General features: G+C 41.3%; 1 protein-coding gene and 1 long non-coding RNA gene across 2 annotated transcripts in view; one reads left to right on the top strand and one right to left on the bottom strand.

The window, feature by feature from the left end:
• The window catches only part of b4galnt4.L (beta-1,4-N-acetyl-galactosaminyl transferase 4 L homeolog), a 54,077-nt gene that overhangs the window by 6,853 nt on the left and 22,289 nt on the right, over positions 1-24,935 (bottom strand). The window contains exons 7-17 of the mRNA XM_018257467.2: positions 21,382-21,482; positions 19,228-19,295; positions 15,540-15,618; positions 13,041-13,107; positions 12,758-12,898; positions 12,139-12,248; positions 10,952-11,052; positions 10,342-10,418; positions 4,147-5,305; positions 3,434-3,729; positions 846-999 (exon numbers count right to left, since the gene is read on the bottom strand). Of these exons, the coding sequence (XP_018112956.1) occupies positions 846-999; positions 3,434-3,729; positions 4,147-5,305; positions 10,342-10,418; positions 10,952-11,052; positions 12,139-12,248; positions 12,758-12,898; positions 13,041-13,107; positions 15,540-15,618; positions 19,228-19,295; positions 21,382-21,482 (2,353 nt within the window). The remainder of the gene's footprint in view (positions 1-845; positions 1,000-3,433; positions 3,730-4,146; positions 5,306-10,341; positions 10,419-10,951; positions 11,053-12,138; positions 12,249-12,757; positions 12,899-13,040; positions 13,108-15,539; positions 15,619-19,227; positions 19,296-21,381; positions 21,483-24,935) is intronic.
• LOC121402936 lies at positions 16,558-17,607 on the top strand. The gene is made up of 3 exons (XR_005966876.1): positions 16,558-16,794; positions 17,096-17,245; positions 17,429-17,607. It is a non-coding gene; the product is annotated as an uncharacterized LOC121402936 (long non-coding RNA).

Raw genomic sequence — 24,935 nt, 5'->3', positions numbered from 1 at the left:
GCCAGTTTGTTGCTTCCTTTGATAAATGTATACTAATACTAATGTATTAACACACATGGCTTGTCCTACTCAGTGTAACTGTAAGTACGCAGAGAATGCACACATTAAAGGAACAGTAACATCAAAAAAAAAAGAAAGTGTTTTAAAGTATTAAAAATATCATGCAGTGTTGCCCTGCACTGGTAAAACTGGTGTGTTTGCTTCAGAAACACTACTATAATTTATATAAATAAGCTGCTGTGTAGCAATGGGGGCAGCCATTCAAAGGAGAAAAACCTCAGTTTACACAGCAGATACGCTCTGTAGAACATAATACTATCTGTTATCCACTATTTAACCTGTGTCATATAGACTGTTTTCAATTTCAGCCATTGCTACACAGCAGCTTGTTTATATGAACTATAGTAGTGTTTCTGAAGCAAACACATCAGTTTTACCAGTGCAGGGCAAAACTGCATTATATTTGTATTACTTTTTAAAACACTTTCGCTTGATTTACAGCTACCCACATATGTAATAAAAGGCACTAAGTTTGCCCAGGAGCAGTAACCAAAAGCAACCAATAAGATGTTTGCTTTTAAACCGGTAAATGCTGCCTGCTGATTGGTTGCTATAGCAAGTTTCTGCCCCTGGGCAAACATAGTGCCTTTTCTCACTAAACTAATGTTGGTCAATAAATTCTACTTTATCAGACTGGTATAATAACATATACAACTCCATGGGGTATCGTTTTTTTCTTTTCCACCACTCATTCATGCACCGTGGATAAATAGCTGCACCAAAATCATATCCTGATGCCTCATACACAGGGTGAATGATCTCCTCCATCCATCTGGCCTATTTACCTTGGTAGTTTAGCAGTGCGCAGAGCCCTCTCCACATCCATATCCTCGCTGTCATAATCTACCAGAATGAGATTGAATTGATCATCCTGAGTGTTTGTGTACAAGAACTCCAGGTCTGAGATGAGCTGCTGGACCCAGCGGGCCTGATTCTTTACTGAACAAAGGACGAAAAAATATAATGAAGAGTGTTAGAGAAGGGCAGGGTGAAAGGGAAAACAGCAGGACAAAAATACTCCCAAATAGGAAGCAGAAACTAAAGAGAAGGAAAACAAGTATCACTGTTCTAATTAGAATCGGTCCACATGGAAACTCCCGCTGAGTTCAATTGGTCATTTCACCGAGACTGAACTTTCTTGCTTTCAACGAAATACCCTTAGAGGACAGATTGCTAAATAGAGCAAGGACTGCGCTCACAGCAACTAACTTTTCAATGTTTCGTTTACTGGGTGTAGAATAGTTCTCTAACTGCCAGTACAGGCATGGGACCTGTTATCCAGAATCCACGGGACCTGTGTTTTTCCAGATAACTGATCTTTCTGTAATTTGGATCTTCATACCTTAAGTCTACTAGAAAATCATTTAAACATCAAATAAACCCAATAGGCTGATTTTGCTTCCAATAAGGATTAATTATATCTTAGTTGGGATCAAGTACAAGCTACTGTTTTATTATCACAGACAATAAGGAATCATTCTTAAAAGTTGGATGATTTTATTATAATGTAGTCTATGAGAGACAGCCTCTCCGTAATTCTGAGCTTTCTGGATAATGAGTTTCCGGATAATGGATCCCATACCTGTATAATCATACATTTACAGGGTCACACTGGGTCTCCTAGGAACAGTAAAGAACCAGGGGGCCCACTCTCAAAACCATTAAATGTAGATAGTGGTACATGTAACGGGTGTCATATAGACAGTGACATAACTAGATATTACAGGGCCCCACAGCTAATTCGTTTTCAGGTCCCCAAAATGTCTAGAGGCCGACTTGTTTTAGCAACATTTATTGAAATTGTATATGAATTAGAGTCTTATGGGGCCCCTATATCTCCTGGGCCCCCCTGCAGCCAAAGAGTCTGCTTCCTCTGTAGTTACACCCCTGCATATAGGCTTATGGGAGAAATGAGAAAGGCCTGATGGGAATTATCCTTGTCTGTGGCCAGTCTGTACAGAAAGTCTTTTGTTGTTTATCTAGATCAGTGTTGTCCAACTTCTGTGGTACCAAGGGCTAAAATGTTTCCGGCCTACATAGTGGAGGGCCAATAATGGAAGCCATCTTTGACCACTCCCTGTTTTTAAACCACACCCACTTTAAACCACACCCATGTTACCACAAGACCATATCCACATTAATTGTGGTAGCACACCAAAAAAACAAACGGTTGCTGCTCACTGCAGGGATATCACTTATCACTCATATGTGAAAAAAGTCAATTCATATTAAGATATACCCTTAAATCCATACACCTCCTCTTCCCCTTGGATAACACAGCACATGATTAAACACCTTAGGGGCCCCTAACAATAGTTTAATTTCAAATGCTTACAAACCCCCAGAACAAATACCAGCATTGCACACACAGGCAGAGCACACACAGGTAAAGCATTGCACACACAGGTAGAGCACTGAACACACAGGTAGAGCACTGAACACACAGGTAGAGCATTGAACACACAGGCAGAGCACACACAGGTAAAGCATTGCACACACAGGCAGAGCATGGCACACACAGGTAGAGCATTGAACACACAGGCAGAGCAGGGCACATACAGGCAAAGCAGGGCACACACAGGCAGAGCAGGGCACACACAGGCAGAGCAGTGGCATAACTACTGGTGGAGCAGGGGGTGCGATTGGGCCAGGGCCCGCACCCCCTCGGGGCCCCCCGGCAGCTAGCACGCAGCCATTTCCAGGCAATTCTGGGCATACGGAGGGGGCCAGGGAGCCCGGCTGAGCGTCCCGCGCCAGGGCCCGCCCCCTCTAGTTACGTTACTGAGGCAGAGCATTGCACACACAGGCAGAGCAGGGCACACACAAGCAGAGCAGAGAGAAAGTACATTTTAAGGGAATAACTAGCGGCCATATGACTGTGCAGTTTGGCTAATATAGGCTTTACTGCCCAAGCAATGCTATTTATTTGAGCTTAGTCTTGACAGTAATGATCACACTGGATCTCAGTTGGTCTATCCAAACAGAAAAGACAAAATTACTGATGCCTCCCACTAGTGTGAATATCCCCTGTGCCTAGTACTTATACATTAGCCCTTATATCTGCACTAAAAACTCAAATTCCAGCTTTATTCACCTGCAAAAAGAATTACCTGCCGCACAACTGTGTGAGATAAGGCAACATTTTGGTCCCTTTATCACACACTGTGTAGGCCCAAAAATTGCCTTATCTTGTATGTCTTTGGGCTGAATAAATCTGTTTTGCACAACTACAACTCACACAGTAAGAGGCTGGTAATTCATTTTACATATGGATATGGCCCCATGGCAGGTGTGGGTCCTCTCCTCTAGTTCATCACCTGACACCACAATAAAGTAATGAGCTCAACACAACAGTAGATTTAGCTTTACTCACCTGGCACTACGAAATGCACAGTTGCACGAGGATTCCAGTTAAGGCTCACAGGCCGGCACAGGATTGGTTTACTGTATAAGGGAAGTTGAGGGCTGGGGAAGATTTCTGGGGTCTCTGCTGGTGGGCTTTCATCACTGTCTCCCCCAGTTCCACGATGCAGTAGCAGGTACACATACTCTGCAAGTCTCACTTTCCTACTGCCGCGCTCCTGAAGCTCCAGCTCGATAAAGTAGCGGTTTCCTCTGGCCGAGTCCCTCCTCTTCTCCACATTGATTATACGCAGCAAAGTGTATATACTGGTAAGAAAAGAGACTCCATAGTCAAAGTGAGGCAGAACTTAAGTTACAATCTAAAAGGCCACTAAAGAAAATAATATCAATGTTGATAAGATAGATGATAGCTAGCCTTCAAGATAGATAGATGATAGATAGATAATTATAGATAGTTGATAGACCATAGATAAATAGATAGATAGATAGATAGATGCTAGAGAGAGAGAGAGAGAGAGAGAGAGAGAGAGAGAGAGAAAGAGAGAGAGAGAGAGATTGATAGATAGAGATGATAGATGATAGCTAGCCTTCAAGACAGATAGATTATAGATGGATAGATAGCCTTCAAGGACAATGAAGTGACCGATTAGGCATCCCAGTGAATCTAGTCAAACTAAATTGGCACTGGAGTCACTCAAGCAACAATGAAAAAAAGCCACTTACCCACCATTCTTCTCATTTAGTTTCTCCATATACTGTGCCACCAAGTCCACGGTTTCTGCCTCTGAAAGCTGTAAGTTCCCACTCACATTGCAGCGAAGGTCATTCCAGTCTGACCGTAGCATCTCAAAGTCGACGGTGCCCACGCTGAAAGTTCGTTGCCAGTTGATAGCATCCTCTGGCCAGCGTTGCCGGGGCTCCTCTTCCTCATAGCTATAATCCTGCTCCTGAACTTCTGCAGGAGAATCCGAAGACATACTAAGAGATGGAGGGCCATTAGGTTGACCAGGAGAGGTTGGAACTGGAGCTCCAGGCTTTTCAGTCTGTCCATCCCAGCTGAAAAGCCCCAGTTCTGAGGTATCAGGCAGACCCCAACCCTTGGACCTTCTGCCTCCACGGGAGGTTTTGGGAGTATGGGGGGCATGCAAGTGGGCATGAGGACTAGGAGAGCGGCGGGGTTTAGGTTGATGCAGCAGCATCCCAGGTAAGAGTCGATTTTGGGACTTTCTTACTTTGGATAGCAGCCGTGTCACATACACCTTCTCAGGCTTATGTTTATTTTTTACTCTTAAAGTGTCCTTCAAGTTCTGTTTAAGCATTGCCTCACTGGTAACAGACTCCAAGCGTCCTTCTTCAGTGGGTCTGACTTCTGACAATTCAGGCTTTTCCGTGAACTCTGTTTTTAGACCAACCATTAGGGAATCTAACTTTCGAGCTCTGTTTCTTAACTCTGACTTTTTGTCTCTCTTTCTTACATGAGACATTTGTCCATTCTTTGACTTACCAGTTACCCTATGTTCTCTAGTCAAAACTTCTGACTCCGTTATCAGTCTCAAATCTAACGTCCCATCTGTGGGACTTCGCCTAGCTCTTTTAATTGGTCCTTCCAATGTGGGTATTAAAGGTCTCCTTTGCCCTCTGTGGCCCGGTGGGGGGTGTTCCCTTGATGTCCACTTCAAGCTCCGACCATGTATTTGAGCCACAGTGCTGACATTTATTCCATAGGTAAGTTCAGGGGGTACACTAAGGGGGATGCGAGTGTCCTCTCTATGGTCAGTATTAGGTGGCATGGGGTACCCAGGGAATTCGTCTTTTATCTTATGATTTAATTTACTCCCAGCAAACAGTGCTTCCTCGTCGTCGTCATCTTCCTCCATGAAGTCTAAAGGAGAAAGGAAAATTAAGATTAAGGTAGAAAAGATAAGTATGCTGTATGCTGTTGCTCAGGAAAGGGAGAAGATTCAGGAGAACATAATATTCACACCAAACTGAGAAACCCATCAGTTAGTTCCTATGCCAAGGGCACAAGGTTTATACACCTCTTTTGGAAATGGTTTTCAATGATAAAGGCATCATATACTTAGGGAGCTGCATTCAGTCCACTCCAGGCATCCTTCTCTAACATTTAACTGCACGTGGCTCCAGCCTTTGAGATATTTTAAATCACCAGGTTATCATATAATAGCAACTGCATTACTAGTTATATATCTATTTTATTAAAATTATGGGGTCATTTACAGTTACCCCAGGCATAAGTGTGAGAGCACTAAGGGATGCAAGAATGAGGGAACTTCTGTCTGGAGTTTGGCTGCACTCTGCACCTCCTTCTGGACTTTGTTGTGTTGCATCTTGGCCACAATGTTGATGGACACAGACCAGCCCAATATTTACCATCCGCCATAGTTGCTGCGGGTCTCTATATTCCGAAAAGGATCACAGACTTGTAATAATTCAAAGTGAATAGAAGGCAGAAGGAAAAGGCACCCCCAAGTGATCACATGTACTTACCTGAAACCCCGGGCCGGTTCTCCTATCAGAAGAAAACTGCACCAGCCAGGGATTCTTCCAGCGAGCAACACGGAGCGATCCTCTTCCAGCTTCTTCAATCTTCAAATTTCTGAGGTAGATGCATGCGCAGTAGAATGACTTTTTCATAAAAGTTTGGCTCTTTGCGCTACTGCGCATGCGCAGCCGCGAGAAAAAGAAGATAACAGAAGCCAATTGCTCAGTGATGCTCGCTGGAAGAATCCCAGGCCAATGCAGCTTTCTCCTGATAGGAGCCCTGGCCCGGGTTGTCAGGTAAGTACTTGCAATCACTTGGGGGTGCCTTACTTTTGGCACCCCCAAGTTAAAGTTTATTAAAACACGTTTTTATAAATCTTGTCAATTTTGTTAAATAATTTCCTAACAGTACGGGGGTTATTTATAAAAGTCCAAATGCAAAAATCTGAAAAATTCATGGGTTTTTTTGCTATTAAATCCGAATTTTTAGTAGAAAAAAAACTTGAATTTTTCGGGATTTATTATACCCTGAGGATGGAAAAAGTCTGAATCCAAAAAAAAGCCAGCATCTCAGAACTGCCGAGGTTGCATATAAGTCAATGGGAGTCCCAAATATATATTGATCTGCGCTTGGTTTCGTGCAATAATCCGAAGATTTTGTGGTTTTCGGGAAAAATCAGAAAAAATCAGTTTTTTTCACTATTGTTCGTTTTTTTTCTGCACAGGAAATTTTCGGTAAAATGTATTAATAGAAGGGGGGAAAACCTGTGCAGATTTGGTCGGAGTCGTTTTTAGAAAATGAGACAAATTCGAACTTTGATAAATGGGCCTCCCCGTGAGTGATATAATCAGGAGCGCACCTGCTATGAGGCAAGGCAATTCCCCGCAAGTTACCAGGGACGACAAAAAAAAAGTTTGCAAACTTGCAAAGTTTGGAAATTCAGCTCTTCTGGTCAGGGCTGTATTTAGTGCCACCTGCAGGCACCTCACCTTACAGCACCCCCAAATGTGTGGCATGACATCACTCACATGGTCACTTACGGGAAACATAATTTCCAGATTTCTCATACCAGGCCTGACGGATTTAAGCAGCAAGTCTTCTTGACGGCTGGGGGGGGATTTTTACATTTTATTTTGAATTCTTTTTATATATATAGGCACCGGAGGGCCGCCCCATTAAGGGGGCCATACACTAAGAGATGTCACCAAATGAGCGGATCTCTCCCAGATATGCCCATCTTGATATCGGGCTGATCTGATCGTGGGCACTAGGGCCCAAAGATCGGATCACAACGAAGGGTAACAGGCGGTTGGATCGTGGGACCGCATCAACGAACAGATATTGGTTTCGGCCTAATATCGATAGGGGAAGCCCGTCGGAGGGACCCATACATGAGCCAATAAACTGCCAACACGGTCTGTTGGCAGCTTTTATCGGCCCGTGTGTGGTCACCTTTAGGCACAGGCCCTCAGGTTCTTATATATATATGCATGGCCCTGACTGCAGCTGCAAAGATTTAACCACAGACGACAAATGCTCCCTAATTTGTTGATTATTATTTTCAGTTAGTTTATTTATTTTTTTGAGTTTGACATGCTCGGGGTAACCCTTCCCAACTGTGATAAATCCAATGAGCCAAATGGAATTTGCCATCACCATACTGGCCAAATGGAACAATTGTCCCTTTGACTAGCCCATTAGATAAGCCTGGAAGTCTTTTTTGCCTGGCAATGCTTTTATAAAGGTGCATAGTGCTATAGTTGCCTATGAGAGAAGCAAAAGGTTAGCTCTCTACAGATGGCTGTGCTTGAATACCGGGGTGTGATTAGGATTAGGGCGATGCTTCCGGACTAGAATTGGGCATATGGACATTACACAGATTCAGATAATAGTTGGAGTCAGTTATTTGCCAGTGACTGCTGACATTACAAGGTTTTGGCTATGCAGAGATTACTATGGAAGAGAAATCCATATGTAGCGTACGAGTCAATTGATGCAAACAGTCTAAAGCTGCTTCATTTGGCACATAAAGCAGTACTCAGCTGGTACCGATATTATTAACATAGTTTGGCAATTGAATCCTATAAATATTATAAATCGCCAGTCCTTTCGCAGATGTTTTTTGGAAGCGTTTTTTGCTTGGATGTTGATTTGATGTGTAGCCTCAAGATAAAGAGGTGCAAAAAAAAAAAAAGTTTCTACCCATTGTTTTTAACACTCCATCTGATCATGTCAATGTGATCTGCAGAGCATGAAATTGGGAAAGCGGATGCGCTAAAACAAATCAGTTACATTCTGGGCTGTGAACATATCGGCACATTCAGAGAGATGGACGCCATTAATTCATCATGTTCCACTATGTTCAACAGAGCGGATTTATTGACAAGATGGAAAGTTGGGGGGAAACAAATGAAAGAGATTCAATATAGTATATATAGTATAGTATATAGTATAACTCCAATGTGAAAAGATAATTAATTTTAGCAAGTACTCTTAATGGGCCCAACAACACCCTCAAACTTCTTCCCCCTCTATTGCAATGGTTCCAGAACTGTGGGACTACTCCCGCAGCAGGGGGCTCAGTCTAAAGGTCTATAGACATACATGAAACCCCAACTAGAAGGTTATTACAGCAAGAGTTCAACTTCCCAATTTTTGTACAGCTATTTGTAAATTGAATTTCAATGGAAAGCAGTTTATATTCTCTGCACTCCTGGGACATTGTAGCAGCAGCCAGCTGAGTAACAGACCTGGAGGAGAATTGAGGGACAGAACAGAAAGGGACACGTACTCATTTAAACTGGATTGAAGTTTACAAATTACTTTTTAACCATCATAATGTTTTCATTAACGTACATTCAAAAGTGGCTTAGAATTACATTTTCGTTCCTTATTAAAAAAAATATTTTTTAGGGTGCAAAGAGTCCCTTTAAATGTACAAAGAGGTATTTATTATTTATATTGTGATGACACATTTCCACAGCAGATTAAAATGCATGAGAAAACTCACGAGTTAAAACTGTCACTTCCTTCTCTCCGTCTGTGGTTGCTGATTGCAGATGACAGTTACGCACTGGGTTTGCTTATAGTTTCCATCAGTGCCGGCCTCACAACAAGCAAATTCAGCAAGAGAACAGATGGTAGCACCTACAGCACTGAATTCCATAGATCCTATGAATGTAGTTGGTGGGGGGATGCAGGGAATAGGCAGTGCCACAAAGAAATCAAGGGCAGGGTTCTGAGTGTTGCAGGACTGGGGATGATAGTGATGTCTGGCAGTGTATATACATTAGGAACTAACTAAGGCACAGTTCAGTGTTGTTATTAACTGGTTAGATAGATAGGCTGTGCAAAATAAAAAATGTTTCTAATATAGTTAGTTAGCCAAAAATGTAATGTATAAAGGCTGGAGTGACTGAATGTCTAACATAATAGCCAGAACACTACTTCCTGCTTTTCAGCTCTCTAACTCTGAGTTAGTCAGCGACTTTAAAGGGGGGGCACATGGGACATAACTGTTCAGTGAGTTTGCAATTGATCCTCAGCATTCAGCTCAGATTCATAAGCAACAGTTATGACCCATGTGCCCCCCTCAAGTCTCTGATTTGTTACTGTCTGGTAACCAATCAGTGGAAACCAAGAAAGCTGAAAAGCAGGAAGTAGTGTTCTGGCTATTATGTTACACATCCAGTCACTCCAGCCTTTAAACATTACATTTTTGGCTAACTATTTATATTGGAAACATTTTTTATTTTGCACAGCTAATACATTTACCCAGTTTAATTTTACACTGAACAATTCCTTTAAATGTGATAAAGGCCAGGACACTCACCGCAATATTTAGCATTGAATGGGAATATATATATATATATATATATAATACACAAAAGCCATGAATATCTTGTAAATTATATCCTTATAAACGGTGAGTTCTGATGTCATCCGTTATAAACCCCGTTATAAACGGTGAGTTCTGATGTCATTTCTGTCATATGACTCACTAAAATTTGTGTATTATAATAAATAAAGTACCCCCAGTTGCAAAATATGAGGATATTAGAAGTTACCTCGGAGTTCCGTGACCTGTATGGTCATGAAACTCCTCGGTAACTTATAATATCCTTATATTTTAAGAGAGGGGGTATTTTATTCACTATATATATATATATATATATATATATATATATATATATATATATATATATATATATATATATATATAGTGGCCGAGAGGGCTTTACTGTATACGACAGTAAGAATTATTTTAAAGGAAAATTCTTAAAACGTTAACCTGCATAAAGGATCCTCCGATCCTGTGGAATTGCCATTCCTATTCTTTATAAAACGGTGTAAGCATCAGACTCACTAGACATAGATTGGAAGGGAATGGGACAGGAGAGTTTCCCTGTACTTACGCTGGCGATTGAAGAACAGGAATGGTACTTGAGGAGACTCTTCATCGTCCATCTTCATGTACTTGTAAAAGCCAAACCTATTAAAGGATGAAGAAAGAGATTTAGGGGGTTATTTACTAAGCTCCGAATGCAAAAATCCCAAAAAAATTCATGATTTTTTTATTTTATAAAATTGGACTTTTAAAAAATCACGAATTTTTCAGAATTTATTAAACCCCCGAAGTCCAAATTAGCAAATCCAGCATCTCAGACCTGTCAAGGTTGCATATAAGTCAATGGGAGATGTGTGCTGGGTTTCGTGCAATACCCCGGAGTTTTTGGCCAAAAAAGCATAAGAAATCAGAGTTTTCGGGTGAAAAATCCAAAATAAATCGTGATGTAATAATAAATAAGTGTAAAAAACCTAAGTGGATTTGATCGGAGTTTGTAGCAGAAAATGTTGAGACAAAATCGGACTTTGATAAATAACCCCCTTAGTTTCACAGAAGGAATACAGTAAGAAATGCCACAAGCAAGGATTTTTATAAAAAAAAATGTATGCGGTGGGGGGGTTGAAAACACATGTCCAAGTCAAACTGAAGGAAAGAGGTAAGAAATAGGCTCCACTTACTTTTCTAGGTATAGGGGAGACTCTCGATAGAAGCATTTGTTTTCTGTTTCCATATGAGTCAGGCGGGTGAAATCATTTGGGTATACAAAGGTGAGGTAAACCTAAGGATGAGACAACAAAATATATGAAAATGGAAAACACACTACTGATTCAGTAATGTTTCATTATTATTATTTTATTGTCTAAATGGAGAATTTAGCTTCTACCAATATCTGCTTATATAAACGCGATTGCATTTCGATTTCACTATTATTAGGGCTATGCTGAGCGATGCAACGCTAAATTAAACAGTATTCATTAATTCAATAATCTATCAGTTATGGCTGACTTTTCTCTAAAAAGGAAACAAGGAAAGTCTTGTAATGTTACTCTGCTTAGAAAAGGAAGCTCATGAGCAGAGGAGAGACACCTGCGAATTTATCTGGTCGGTTCTAAGCAGAGTAACGTCACAATTAGGGGTGTAACTACAGAGGAAGCAGACCCTGTGCCTGCAGGGGGGCCCAGGAGATATAGGAGCCCCATGAGACCCTAATTTGTATATAATATCTATAAATGTTGGCAGGGCTGTATTTAGATCCGATGCCACCATAGGCATCGGACCTAAACACCCTCCTAAGTCGTGCGTGCTGACATCATGCTCCGTATTCAGCGGAAGTGATGTCAGCGGCCCATGCGCGTGACATCACTTCCTCATTCTTCCTAGGCCCTCCTACTACCCCTCATTTCCTATGGAAATCCGTTGCGGAGGGTGAGGAGAGTTTTAAAATAAAAACAAAAAAAATAGGCCCCCCCGAGGGGAGACCCAAAAACCGTGCCGCCCCAGGCAGAAGCCTTTGGGGGCCTATATATAAATACGGCCCTGAATGTTGGTAAAACAGGTAAATTTCTAGACATATTGTGGGGGGCCTGACAAATAATATGCTGTGGGGCCCAGTAATATTTAGTAATGCCTCTGATCACAATACTTTAATTTTTTTCACTACTGCAGTTTTCCTTGGAGTGTGTCCAGTCAGTCAAAATGTGCAGCAGGGGCGCTGCTTCAAAAACGTTTATATAGTTGCAGCATAAAAATCTGTTAATATCTTGAAAACTAGAAAAGAAAATGCAAAAATGCTCATAAGAGCACTGGGAGCAACTTTACATAAATGTTCTTTAAATTTAGTTAAAAAGTACTAGTTAAAACTTACAAACTGCAGGCCCTGGTATCGTGCTATTGGGAAATCCTTTACTACATATGTAGGTTTATATGCGCAGGGGACCAGAACGCTCTCCACTCTCGATTGTTCAATCAGCGGTGCTGAGGGATAAATGACAAGCCATTGGGTTAATGAATAGAACAAACTACTGGTAGGAAAGCATTAAAGGATAAGTAAACCTTAAAAATAAGTGAATATAAAATGAATGAGGGGGCTATTCTAAGCACTTTTGCAATGTACATTCATTATTTAAATTTTTTTAATTCCAAGATATTAAAGGATACATATAGGGGATCGCTCCGTGGTGTTACTGGTATAACCCCGGGCCGGTGCAGTTTTCTGCTGACAGGAGCACCGGCCCGGGGTTTCAGGCAAATCAATACAATCACTTGGGGTGCCTAACATTTGGCACTCCCAAGTGTGAAACGACTTTCCTTCTCCTTTAAGTTAACGACACCACATATGTATTAAAGGCAACTCATAGATTTATTGTAGTTTCCATAAACAAAGCAAATTTTAGACATATTTTTTTACTATAGGAAGCATGGAACATTCATTCCGTATGTATCTGTATTAAGATACTGCAATTCCTACTCTTCAAAATACTCACTCATAAAAAAATCATTGCGGGGGTCGTCCATCAGCATGTCAGCAGCAGGCTGCTCTTTGTCCACTCCCCAGCGGTGACCGGGCCGGCTAGAGAGAGTGCGTGGGATATGAGCCACCTCGTTCATTCTGTAAGCAGTCTCATCTGCAAAAAAACAGAACATTCATGAAGGAGTTCTCCACCTCAGCTGCTGCAGCACAACATCAATACAGAGAGAGAAAAAGAGAGAGAGAGAGAGAGAGAGAGAGCGAGAGAGAGAGAGAGAGAGAGAGAGAGAGGGTCGTACCTGTGTAGAGAGATATGTAGGCTGAATCCACAATCTCAAACTTCATGCCCGGAAGGGACAAACGCCACTGGGGAAATAGAATAAAATCAGCATGTTATTTGGGAACAAATCACTTTAAGAGGGTGTTGTAGTTCTCCCCCTTTTCCCTAGCACGTGCATTTGTCTATAGGTGGAAAGTAGGCTCGCTCTGATGTATACCGGTATGGGATCCTTTATGTGGAAACCTGTTATCCAGAAAGCTCTGACTTATGGAAAGGCCATCTCTCAGAAATTTTTTTTAAATGATTTCTTTTTTCTCTGTAATAATAAAACAGTAGATTGTACTTGATCCCAACTAAAGGTGGCCATAGACTCCAAGATCCGCTCGTTTGGCGACATCGCCAAACGAGCGGATCTTTCCCCGATATGCCACTAAACTGCATGGCTATATCGGGGGTAATTCGAACGTTCGGCCGTATGGCCGAACGATCGAATTACGATTCGCCAAGCGGCTCCGACGGGTTGGTCGGGTAAAAATCCAACATTTCCGATCGATATCGTGGCCAGATATCGATCGGGAAGACCCGTTGGAAGCCCCCATACACGGGCAGATAAGCTGTCAAATCGGTCCAAACGACCGATATCGGCAGCTTTATCTGCCCGTGTATGGCCACCTTAAGATATACTTAATCCTTATTGGAAGCAGAACCAGCCTATTGGGTTTATTCTAAAGTTTATATGATTTTCTACGGTATGAAGAATGGAAAGGTCTATTGATGGGAAACACCCAGGTCCCGAGGATCCTGGATAACAGGTCCCATACCTGTACAGCACGTAAACATCATGAAAATCAGTCAACCTTTACATCTCTGGCTTCCACAGCTTCTCCTTGCTACTTCGGTAGAAAGAATATAACTAAAAGATCATTTATCCTGCTGTGACCCATGCTCGGCTATAAAGCAATTGCCAAGAAGAGAAGCAGATGCAAGCATATGACTGCCCAGAAATACACTTAGGCAAAGAAAGAGAAATCGCTTTCAAATTTTTTCAAAAATAGCTTTTTTCAAGCAATGTTCTGCTCTACCTCTACTTCCTGAACTGCCTTCGCGCAACTTCATTTTCTGAAGTCGCCCGAAGTTTCCTTGTGAGGCAACTTCGGGGCGACTTTGAAAAAGAAGTGCTTCGAGTGCCATCCCATCGACGATTTTGATTCTAGCAGTTTGGAGAGATTAGTCGCCCAAAGAAGAGTTGATTTGTCGCCAGGCGACTTAATCTCCCCGAATCTCTACGTGTGTCTCTGCCCTTAAGTGGTTCCCAGATTGTATGTCTGATTGCCCTGAGGCAGGAGCTTAAAGGCCCCTTAGGTTGACATTTGAGGAGAATGCCTATTTGTTCTCCTGGAACCTTAGTATAAGGGGCATTTTTATTAAGAGTCTAATTAAAAATTTGAATTCTGATTTTTTTTTTATGGTCAAAACTCTCAAATTCTAATTGTGAATATTCCAAACTTGATTTTAATTTTAATTTTGAGGTTTATCAAACTTTGGCCCTTTAAAATTCGAATTCAGTTATCCGCCACCTAAATCTGCCGGGTTCATGTATAAGTCAATGGGAGAGGTCCAGTGACCAATTTACTAGCTTTCCTGGCATTCGAGTTCCTTTCGGAGAAAGAAATCGATTCGAGTTTAGTCGAATTCGAGTTTTCAAGTTGTAAAATTCCTTTTAGATATTCGATTTTTTTTAGGGATGCACTGAATCCAGGATTCTGCTTTTTTCAGCAAGATTCGGATTTGGCCAAATCCTTCTGCCCGGCCGAACTGAATCCTAATTTGCAAATTAGGAGTGGGGAGGGAAATTGCATGACTTTTTGTCACAAAACAAGGAAGTAAAAAATTTTCCGCTTTCCACCCCTAATTTGCATATGCAAATTCGGATTGGGTTTGGTACTCGGCCAAATCTTTTGCAAAGGATTCGGGGGTTCGGCCCAATCCAGAATAGTTGATTCGGTGCATCCCTGTTTTTTTTTTGTTTTTTTTTAAATAACCTTCCAATCGAATTTCGAGTATTTATTAGAGTTTAAAAGAAACTCACATGAATACGAAATTCGACCTTTGATAAATGTGCCTCTAAATGTCAAATAGAGTGGGATGTGGAGGTGGGAGGTGAACAATAATTTGCTATATTGTTAAAACTATGGCTAAATGGCTGATAGTGCCGTCTCCTTCTTTGGTTCTGGTGTGAGAAAAGCGGTGGGGACGCTGCGGACAGAGCACCCAACAAGGAGCACACGGAGCAGCGTATGGGGGTAAGTTTGGAGAGGTCTGTTTGGTGTGAAAGAAGTATTAAATGGCTGATACAGTTATGATTTCATATACTTGTAACCTTGTTTTGAGCTAAAGGGAACACTAAAGGTGTGATCTCCAAGGGCAGCACGTAGGGGCGTAACTACAGAGGATCCGACTTTGTGGTTCCAGGGGTGTAGAGTCCAGATTCAGTAAAAAAAACTATTTGCATGCTCACCGCCACTTCCACATGATCTGAACCACGATCGTCCTGCTTGTGAAGAACCTCAAAATAATAGCGCCGAGAGCTCATTAACCTGTAGTAGAAGAGACTATGAGAAACGATACACTGGACCAATGAGTTGGCAACATTCTGTAACATATAGCAGCCAATCAGAGACAAGCTTGAACTGGCCAAGTGCAATTAAGAATAACCTAATCGGTTTCTGCACGATAGAGTGCTAGAACAAATTAATTTGCAAGCACAGCATTCATTTTTTACATGAAAATATATACAATGCCATCCGTGCTCATCATTGTTAGTGAATTGCAATTTTATATTTATTATGCTTGGTTCTGAAGTACCAGTCCCTTTCTGGACATCGAGGAAAACTTTATGTACAGTCTCTCCATTTGTTGTTGGTGAGTGTTACTTCCACATGTTGAATAGCATTAAAGGAATTATTCCGTGTAAAAATAAAAACTAGGTAAATAGTGCAAAATAAAATGTTCTCAATATAGTTAGTTAACCAAAAATGTAATGCATAAAGGCTGGAGTGACTGGATGTGTAACATAATAGCCAGAACACTACTTCCTGCTTTTCAGCTCTCTAACTCTGAGTTAGTCAGCGACATTAAGGGGGGGCCACATGGGACATAACTGTTGGTTTCTAGTGATTGGTTACCAGGCAGTAACCAATCAGTGACTTGAGGGGGGATCATTTGGGTCATAACTATTGCTTTTGAATCTGAGCTGAATGCTGAGGATCAATTGCAAACTCACTGAACAGTTATGTCCCATGTGGCCCCCCTTAAAGTCGCTGACTAACTCAGAGTTAGAGAGCTGGAAAGCAGTAGTGTTCTGTTCTGTTACACATCCAGTCACTCCAGCCTTTTTACATTACATTTTTGGCTAACTAACTATATTCGGAACATCTTTTTTATTTACCTAGTTTTTATTTTCGCACTGAACTGTTCCTTTAAACACAAGCAGACCTGCACCGTTCAGGTACAATCCTCTCAGTGTTCATCAGTATGAGTCACGTAATCAGGCTAAGAGGATTTTCTAATTGTAAAAAACAATGAGACAAGGGCATGAGAAGCAAAAAAAAGCGTCACTGCTTCAATAACTAGGAACTTTGCAGCCCTGTGGCATTGGGAACAAATGGCTTGAGCCTGGCACAGGATAAAATCTAACCCATCTTCCTTGGATGTAAAGGCTAATGGCCATAAATATGGAAGATATACAGCATGGGCTGGACTCCATTGACCAGGTATGTGCAGATCTGCAGAGTCAAGACGGCTCCACTATACATATTTCAGAGAATGATACAGTTTTGTCACACCATATGGGCATGAGTCAGACAGACCAGGGCTTGGAGGAGAGCACATCTGCTGTCTCTATGCAGCAAGATCAGTTGTTGCTTTTGAACAAAAATGGCAGCAGTTCCTTGCAGGTTGAGGCAGATGAAGGCAATATGAATCCGTGTTGTTGTGCGACAATAGACTTGGCAGATCCACTGGAAATGGGCACCTCTGCTATCAATATGGAAACCAGTATTTCTTTACTATTAGATGCAGTGGAGCAGAGTACATCTGACATCGACATGGAATTCAGTGATCCTGTGATACTAAATATAGATCCAGAGACGACGGGTGCAGCTACCAACGACCAGACGGAAAATCTGCAGGTAGAAGCCATGGCATTGAGAACAGCTTGGGATGGTAAGTTACTCAACGATTTTTTGGTATTGGGTAAAAAGGACTGCTTCCTGCACAATTACTTATCAGAGGACATGCAGTCCATTGATTTTCCCCAAGGTGGCACTGATCACTTACAAGGAAATTCACGAAAGTTGGGCTTGGTGGGCACACACATTTTAACCCCAGGCTCTACTTCTCCTGCAGCTGTAAATCTGCTTCCAGATGGCAGCCGGCACAGGGATCCAGAAAGTGTGAAGTGGCTGGAGATTGGGGCAGTGAATATAGCTTCCATGACCCTGGGCACAGTTGGCATAAATGTCTTTCCAATGTTTTCTGCTGGCACAGCAGACATGGATCCAACAATATCTGGAATAGACACTTTTGACTGGGACACTTTGAGCACAGACTCTATGTCCTTGGCCATTCCATATGATGATTCTCTAAATGTGGATTCCTTAACACCTGAAGGGGTGAAGGAACATTGGGATCCACTGGAAGAGCGTCTATATTCTCTTGGGAATGCACTTGCTGCTCTGGATAGGAAGTTAGAAGGATTTTCTCCTTGCCTGCAGGACACAGAAAAACGTCTGAACGACTTGGAGTCCTCACTCTCCCACCATGCCATGACGATTGGTGACCTTGCCAGTGAAAGCTCAGCACAGGCACCAAAAATCCTATGTCTTGAGGAGCAAGTGACAAGAGAGATGGTGCTGGAGGACTTGGCAGAGGGGGGTAGAAACGAGGTCTAATGACATACAGTTCAGAGATGGATCTGTGTATAATTATGTAAAAATTGTGACAACCTAAACCTATTTTCTACAATTGTCTGTATTTCCCTTTAAGGGACATTTTAGTATTAAAATAAAAACTCGGTAAATACTGTAGATAGCCTGTGCAAAATAAAACATGTTTCTAAACGTGGTGCATACAACCTTAACCCTTAAGAATGGGGAGCAGACTGAAACTGAAAAATACTGTAGAGCAGGCACTCAAATTAAGGCAATCTTCCACCAAGTAGTTGCAGCAAAGTAGAAAAATTTATTGTATACACAGCCTTATGCGTTTCGTGTTACAAGTCATAGGCTATGACTAAGTGTTTGTAACACAAAACGCGTCAGGCTGTGGATACAATAATTTTTTCTACTTTGCTACAACTACTTGGTGGAAGATTGCCTTCATTTGAGTGCCTGCTCTACAGTATTTTTAATGTTTCTAATGTAGTTCGTTAGCCAAAAATGTAACATATAAAGGCTGCAGTGACTGGATGTCTAACAGAACAAAATAGAACTTCCTGCTTTTCAGCTCTCTAACTCTGAGTTAGTCAGCGACTTTAAGGGGGGGCACATGGTACATTTCTGTTCAGTGAGTTTACAATTGATTCTCAGCATTCAGCTCAGATTCAAAAGCAACAGTTAAGGCAACCATGTGCCCCCCTCTCAAGTCACTGATTTGTTACTGCCTGGTAACCAGAGGAAACCAAGCTAAACAGAAGAAACAGAGCTAAAAAGCAGGAAGTAGTGTTCTGTTCTGTTATGTTAGACATCCAGTCACTCCAGCCTATATAGATGACATTTTTTGCTAACTATATTAAAAAACATTTTTATTTTGCACGACCTATCTATTTTTATACTGAACAATTCCTTTAATGCTATTCAACATGTGGAAGTAACACTCACCAACAACAAATGAAGATACTGTACATAAAGTTTTCCTCGAAAAATTGGATCACAAAGGAGCAGCTGTTTTTAATTTCATGTATATAATACACTGCTTTCCAAAAAGAGATTTACACATTATTTTAACATCATTAAAATGCAGCAGCCTGTAGAAATTCCACTTCATTAAATGGCACATTTTATGTTGATTTAATGTTGGCCTGGTGATATTACAGCACATGGGGAAGGCACAGGCGCAGATAATATGTGGATGGTATTGTTCCCAGGATAGTGTGAGATCTAGGTACACAGGCAGGTTCAGCCAGGAACAAAAACTATCGCTCTTACCGGATTGGCTTGGACACTTGAGAACTGAACTTTGTGAATTCCCCTGGTGCCGTCCACTCGGAGCCACTCTAAAATACATATGGGAAACAAGAAAACATCATTTCCAGCTCACTAAACCTCAGGTAGTATTCTCCTAAAGGCTGACTGGGTACATTCTCCACCTGATCGGCCCATGGGCCTAATGAACAGCTGTAGCATTTGCCCTCTCTACAGACTTGCTCATTCTGCTCATGTCTGATATTGTTCAAAATACAGTAAAACTTTAGCACACCTCCTACCTACAACTGCTCCTCACCAATATCCACTACAGCTAAAGAGAGAAGGCACAGAGAGTTCTAGGTGTTCTATTATCCACCAAGAATTCAATGTGCCTTCTCTCTTTATCTGTACTATTGTTCCAGGACATGTTCCTTTGACTTGGTCAGTTTAAGGATACTGTAGTTGCCCTTGTACTGTAGCCTCCGAAAGGTCCTCTTGGAAAAATACCCTTGGGAAAACTACAAAAGGCATACCGTAATGCTTTCTAATAATTTTAATGTAAATTAAGGATGTCTATCCCTGCCATTGGTAAAACTACATCCCACCCACAACCATTAGTTTTTAGTTTGAGGCTGCACATTAGATGTTGTGGTAGTGTTGTTGAGTCTGGAGAAGTGACTTTCATGCTCTTCCCAATTCCTCATTTTCTCAAAATCCTTTTTGTGTCAAGAATGCTCGGGGGAGTGCGCCAGGAACTGGGAACCACAGGGCCACGACAGGGCTAGGAATGAGGGAACCGGAAGAGGAGGTTAGGGATTATGGGTTGTAGTTCCTGGGTTGCTATTGGGATGGGTGGAGACACAAGGGGTTAAAAAAGGAAGGAAGTGAAGGGAGGATGCTCTTTTACCTTGAAAAGCTCCCATCTGCCCTCCCCAGAATAAAGGGGTAGTTGGGGAAGGGGAGAGTGTTAGCATAATGTTGCAGCGGGAGGGAATCCCCTAAGGGGGGTGCTGGTGAGAGTAGTAACATGTGTAGGGCGTAACAGGTGTTAGGCCTGGGGCCAAAGTAGAGTTGCCACCTGGCCGGTATTTTACCGGCCTGGCCGGTAAAAATGATGGCTGATCCCAATGTTATTAATAGGGAAAAAAGTTAAATATATAGGAAGGCCGGTATTTTTTTCCAGAAAAGGTGGCAACCCTAGGCCAAAGTGATGGAAAGGGCCCGGCAGAAGTGGCATGACTTACGGAGGAAAGCCACGCCTAGGAAGGACAGCAGACAGGCCCCTCGCTATTGGGTACAATTCGTTGCAGCCTTCAGCGGCTATCAGGTGTTAAGTAAGTTAAAGTAAAATATTTGATAAATGTTGTGGTTCATTGCTACCCTCAATGCTTTTGGTTTATGTTGGTCATTATTTATGTGATTTAATAAATACCCAAGATATCAGATGTGGTTGGTTTGTTATTTAAAGGGGAACTATCGTGAAAATGAAAATTTAATAGTAGCTTCAGCATACTGTAATAAGAAACTTTCTAAATACAATCAATTCTGTACCGTTTCTGAATTAATCAAGTTTATCTTTACTATTCCTCTCTCAGCATTGGTTTCTCCTCATTCTGTCTTCATTCAGGAGTTGGGTGTCAGATGAATGATCCAATATATCATATAGGGGGCTCCTTTTGCCTAGAAGATGTATTAGAGCTCACTCTATTAATATCCTCAGAAATCCTGTCTCTCTACATGCAGAAATTGCATTTGTTAATTTGTTAGATTTTGTTTGTACTGGAATCAGCTATTTGAGTGAGCTCTTATACATCTGCTGGGAAAGGGAGCCTCCCTATAACATATATCTGACCATTCATCTGACACCCAACTGCTGCATGAAGACAGAATGAAGTAAAACAAATGCTGAGAGAGGAATAGTGAAGATAAACTTGATTATTTCAGAAACAATGCAAAATGTTTAATTGATTGTATTTAGAAAGGTTCTTACTTCAGTATGATGAAGCTTATATTTTCATTTAGTTCCCCTCTAAGAAAATGGGGGTGAAGCTTGGTGTTGTTGAGAGAGGCCCATCAGATTATGCTGCCCCTGTCATGCAATTTATATATCAGTCATCAAAGCCCTATTTCCCTTTCACATTCCTGTAGGTGAGCACTTCTATTCTCCCGACTTACCCTTCCCACGTAAGCTATAAGCTGGGCACTGGATGGGCTCTCCTCACTGCTAAACCAGAATTCTGAATTATCCTCTGATGCCACTGCAAACTGGAAGTCACCTGAAAGTGAAATAAGTCCAAGATGAGTGCAAAGCAGAAAAACAACCATAGGCAAAGCAACAGAGACGGTTAGAAAAGAGCACAGCCTTCTCATGACAGGGTAGTTCACCTTTTGATTAACCAAAACCAATTAGGACCGCTCCAAACTCACCACCCCTTGGCTGCTCCCCTGCGTTTCGGGAACACACTCCCTTAGTCATAGGCTTCACTTTCACCTTTGGATCAACTTGTAGTATAACGCAGACAGTGAGACCATTTGCAACTGGCTTATGGTTTTTAAATTATTTTGTTTTTTTCCTTCAGCGGTTATCTGGTAGCTAAGGTCTAATTTCTAGTGGAAAATGAATAGTAGAGTGCCTGATTATAAGAGTAAGTATTAAAAACAAAACAATAAAACTACATGTTTTATGGCTGCCAGTTGGAAACAAGATAAAAGCAAATATATAAAAAAGTTGAAAGTTACTCAGAATAAGGCTCTTGTATTCTAAGTTAACTATTAACTATTCTAGTTAACTTAAAGGAGAAGGAAAAGTTAAAATTAAGTAAGCTTTATCAGAAATATCTGTATAATTACACCAGTAATTAAGTTAAAAGAAATACATTTTTCTTTCCTTCTATTGTGTACTCATGGGCTTCTGTATCAGACTTCCTGTTCTCACCATAAACCTTCAGGGCTAGGGCTTGAGCATGCTCAATTTGCTCCTCTCTCCCCCTCCCTTTTCCCTCCTCCCCTCCCTGCTGTAATCTGAGCCCAGAGCTATGAGTGAGCAGGGAGAGACTCAGGCAGGAAGTGTCACGCCAAGCTAATATGGCAGCTGCTATCCTAAACAAACAGAGAGATTTTAGAGCTGTTTCCTCAGGTGTGGTAAAGCATTCTACAGAATAAATATAGTGTTATAGCTGGCACTATTGTGGTAAATCAATTGGCAATAAACTGCCTCGTAGCTTTCCTTCTCCTTTAAAGGTAAACTACCCATTTAATTATCTTTATCAAGAGACTTTGGTAAAATATTTATTTGGGAGTGGGGTTCAAGGCCATCATCAGATATCAAGGGCCCCCCTTATTACTTAGCTGGCAGGGACAAACTGCAAGGGGGCATAGATACTAAGCCCTCTGTCTGACCATGCACCTTGGCTGGTGGGCCTTTTTATAGTAGGCCATGCCAAATTCTGGCTAAACATGCCCTTGTCTTGCCCATATACAGGTAAGTCCTGCCCATTTTGCATTCCATCATTGTTTCTTTCCATGCCTCATTACCATTGAGCCCCTGACTGCAACCCTGCTTGGAAACAGAAGCAGGAAGATGGTTTTCAAGAAATCATCTCATGAAGACTGGTGTTAGGTTAACCACTTTCTGTTTCTGCCTCAAAGAAGAAATCCATGGCCTGATGCCTTTCTTGCATAACAACCAGTCCATCAATCAATATCTCACTGGCCCCAATCAGATTTGGCCCCTAACAAAAAAGCTTCTGACCAAGCCGAAAGGCAACATCAGCCAGCTTTAGTAAAGCACCATCATTTAAAGAAATGTGTAAGTTCTAAAGGTTCCTTAGTTTCACTTCTTCTGCTTCAGTTAATCTCATTTCTTTCACTCATCTGCGTATTTTGTAGGCTTCTGCGGTTACTGCTCTGGTTCTTTTTAACTAGTCAACCAGCCTTTAAACATAACAGGGTGGGTGGGTTTTGCTTGCCACAAAGGAAGAAGAGGCAGTTAGTATGTCATAGAAAGGCCAATTCTAAGAAACGTTTTAATTGGTCTTCATTATTTATTTTTTTATAGTATTATTTGCCTTCTTCGGACTCTTTCCAGCTTTCAAATGGGGGGGGGGGTCACTGACTCCATCTAAAAAACCAATGATCTGAAAGGCTACAAATGTATTGTTATATATAGTGTTTCTATTTAGATCCCTCTCTATTCATATTCCAGTCTCTAGTCTCAGTGTATGATTGCAAACTGGAGAGCTGCTAAATAACTAAAAAACCCTAAATAATAAAATTAAAACCAGTTGCAAATTGTCCCAAAATATTACTCTCTACATCATAATAAAAGCTAAATCAAAGGAGAACAGCCCCTTTAAAGAACTTGGCACTCCCCCAATGATTCTAACTTTCTTTGTCTTTTAAAATTAAAACAAAACAATGGCAATATTTGGCATTCAACAAGGATTTATGCAGCTCAGTTACCATCAAGAATAAGGTTCTGTCCTATTGGAGGTTTCTGAAAAATTAATGCCATACCTGTAGTTTTTAAGTAGGGTATCTTAGACTGCCCTGAGTTTATACTCTGTTCGGGTGAAGACACTAGTAGCAGCTACTCGTCATAGCTACAAAAGCCATAAAAATACTAGGGATGCACCAAATACACTATTTAGGATTCAGCCAAATCCCCGAATCCTTTGTGAAAGATTCGGCCGAATACTGAACTGAATCCTAATTTGCATATGCAAATTATGGGGGGGAAGGGGAAACAAATTTTACTTCCTTGTTTTATGATGAAGTCATGTGATTTCCCTTCCCGTTCCTGATTCATATGCAAATTAGGGTTTGGTTCGGTCAGGCACAAGGATTCAGTGCATCCCTAGAAAATACTCCATAGAAAATGCCAATTCACTAATATGCAAAGTTTTGTCCTGGGCGCCGAACGGTGGTTGACTTTTCCTATGCGTTACTTCGGCAGTGAGAGCATTTCACAGCGAAGATGCGCTAGCGTTAGTTTGTGCCTAGTGAAAATTCGCTAGTGATCTTGCGCTTAGGTCAATTTGCATAGGGCGGGTAATTTAAAGTTGTATAGAGGTCTTTATTATAAATGTTGGTACAAAAGTTACCACTTTTTATTAGGGGGCCGATTCACTAAGGGTCGAATATCGACTAGGAATTAAAATCCTTCGACTTCGAATATCGAAGTTGAAGGATTTAGCGCAGATAGTTCGATCGAAGGATAATTCCTTCGATCAAAAAAAGTTAGCCAAGCCTATGGGGATCTTCCCCATAGGCTAACATTGACTTCGGTAGCTTTTAGATGCTGAACTAGGGGGTCGAAGTTTTTTTTAAAGAGACAGTACTTCGACTATCGAATGGTCGAATAGTCGAACGATTTTTACTTCGAATCCTTCGATTCGAAGTCGTAGTCGAAGGTCGAAGTAGCCCATTCGATGCTCAAAGTAGTCCAAAAAAAACTTCGAAATTCGAAGTTTTTTTACTTCGAATCCTTCACTCGAAGTTAGTGAATCGGCCCCTAAATATGTCCAGAGAACCTCAATAAAGACAAGAAAATTAATATAATGCCCTACACATGAGCCCACATGTCTGGAGAAAACCGACTACCCAAAAAAAGTTCAAGATAGGACTTTTGCAGTCAATTCCGCTTAAAAAAAAAAAAAAGGAAAAGTCGCCAGCGTTTTTGTAACTTTAATGCATTTTTGGCACACAGGATATGATGTAAGTGAAGATTG

Source organism: Xenopus laevis, chromosome 4L (assembly GCF_017654675.1).
Source record: "Xenopus laevis strain J_2021 chromosome 4L, Xenopus_laevis_v10.1, whole genome shotgun sequence".
NCBI lineage: Eukaryota > Metazoa > Chordata > Amphibia > Anura > Pipidae > Xenopus > Xenopus laevis.
Note: the sequence above shows the minus strand (reverse complement) of the source record. Positions and strands in the feature narration are given on the sequence as shown.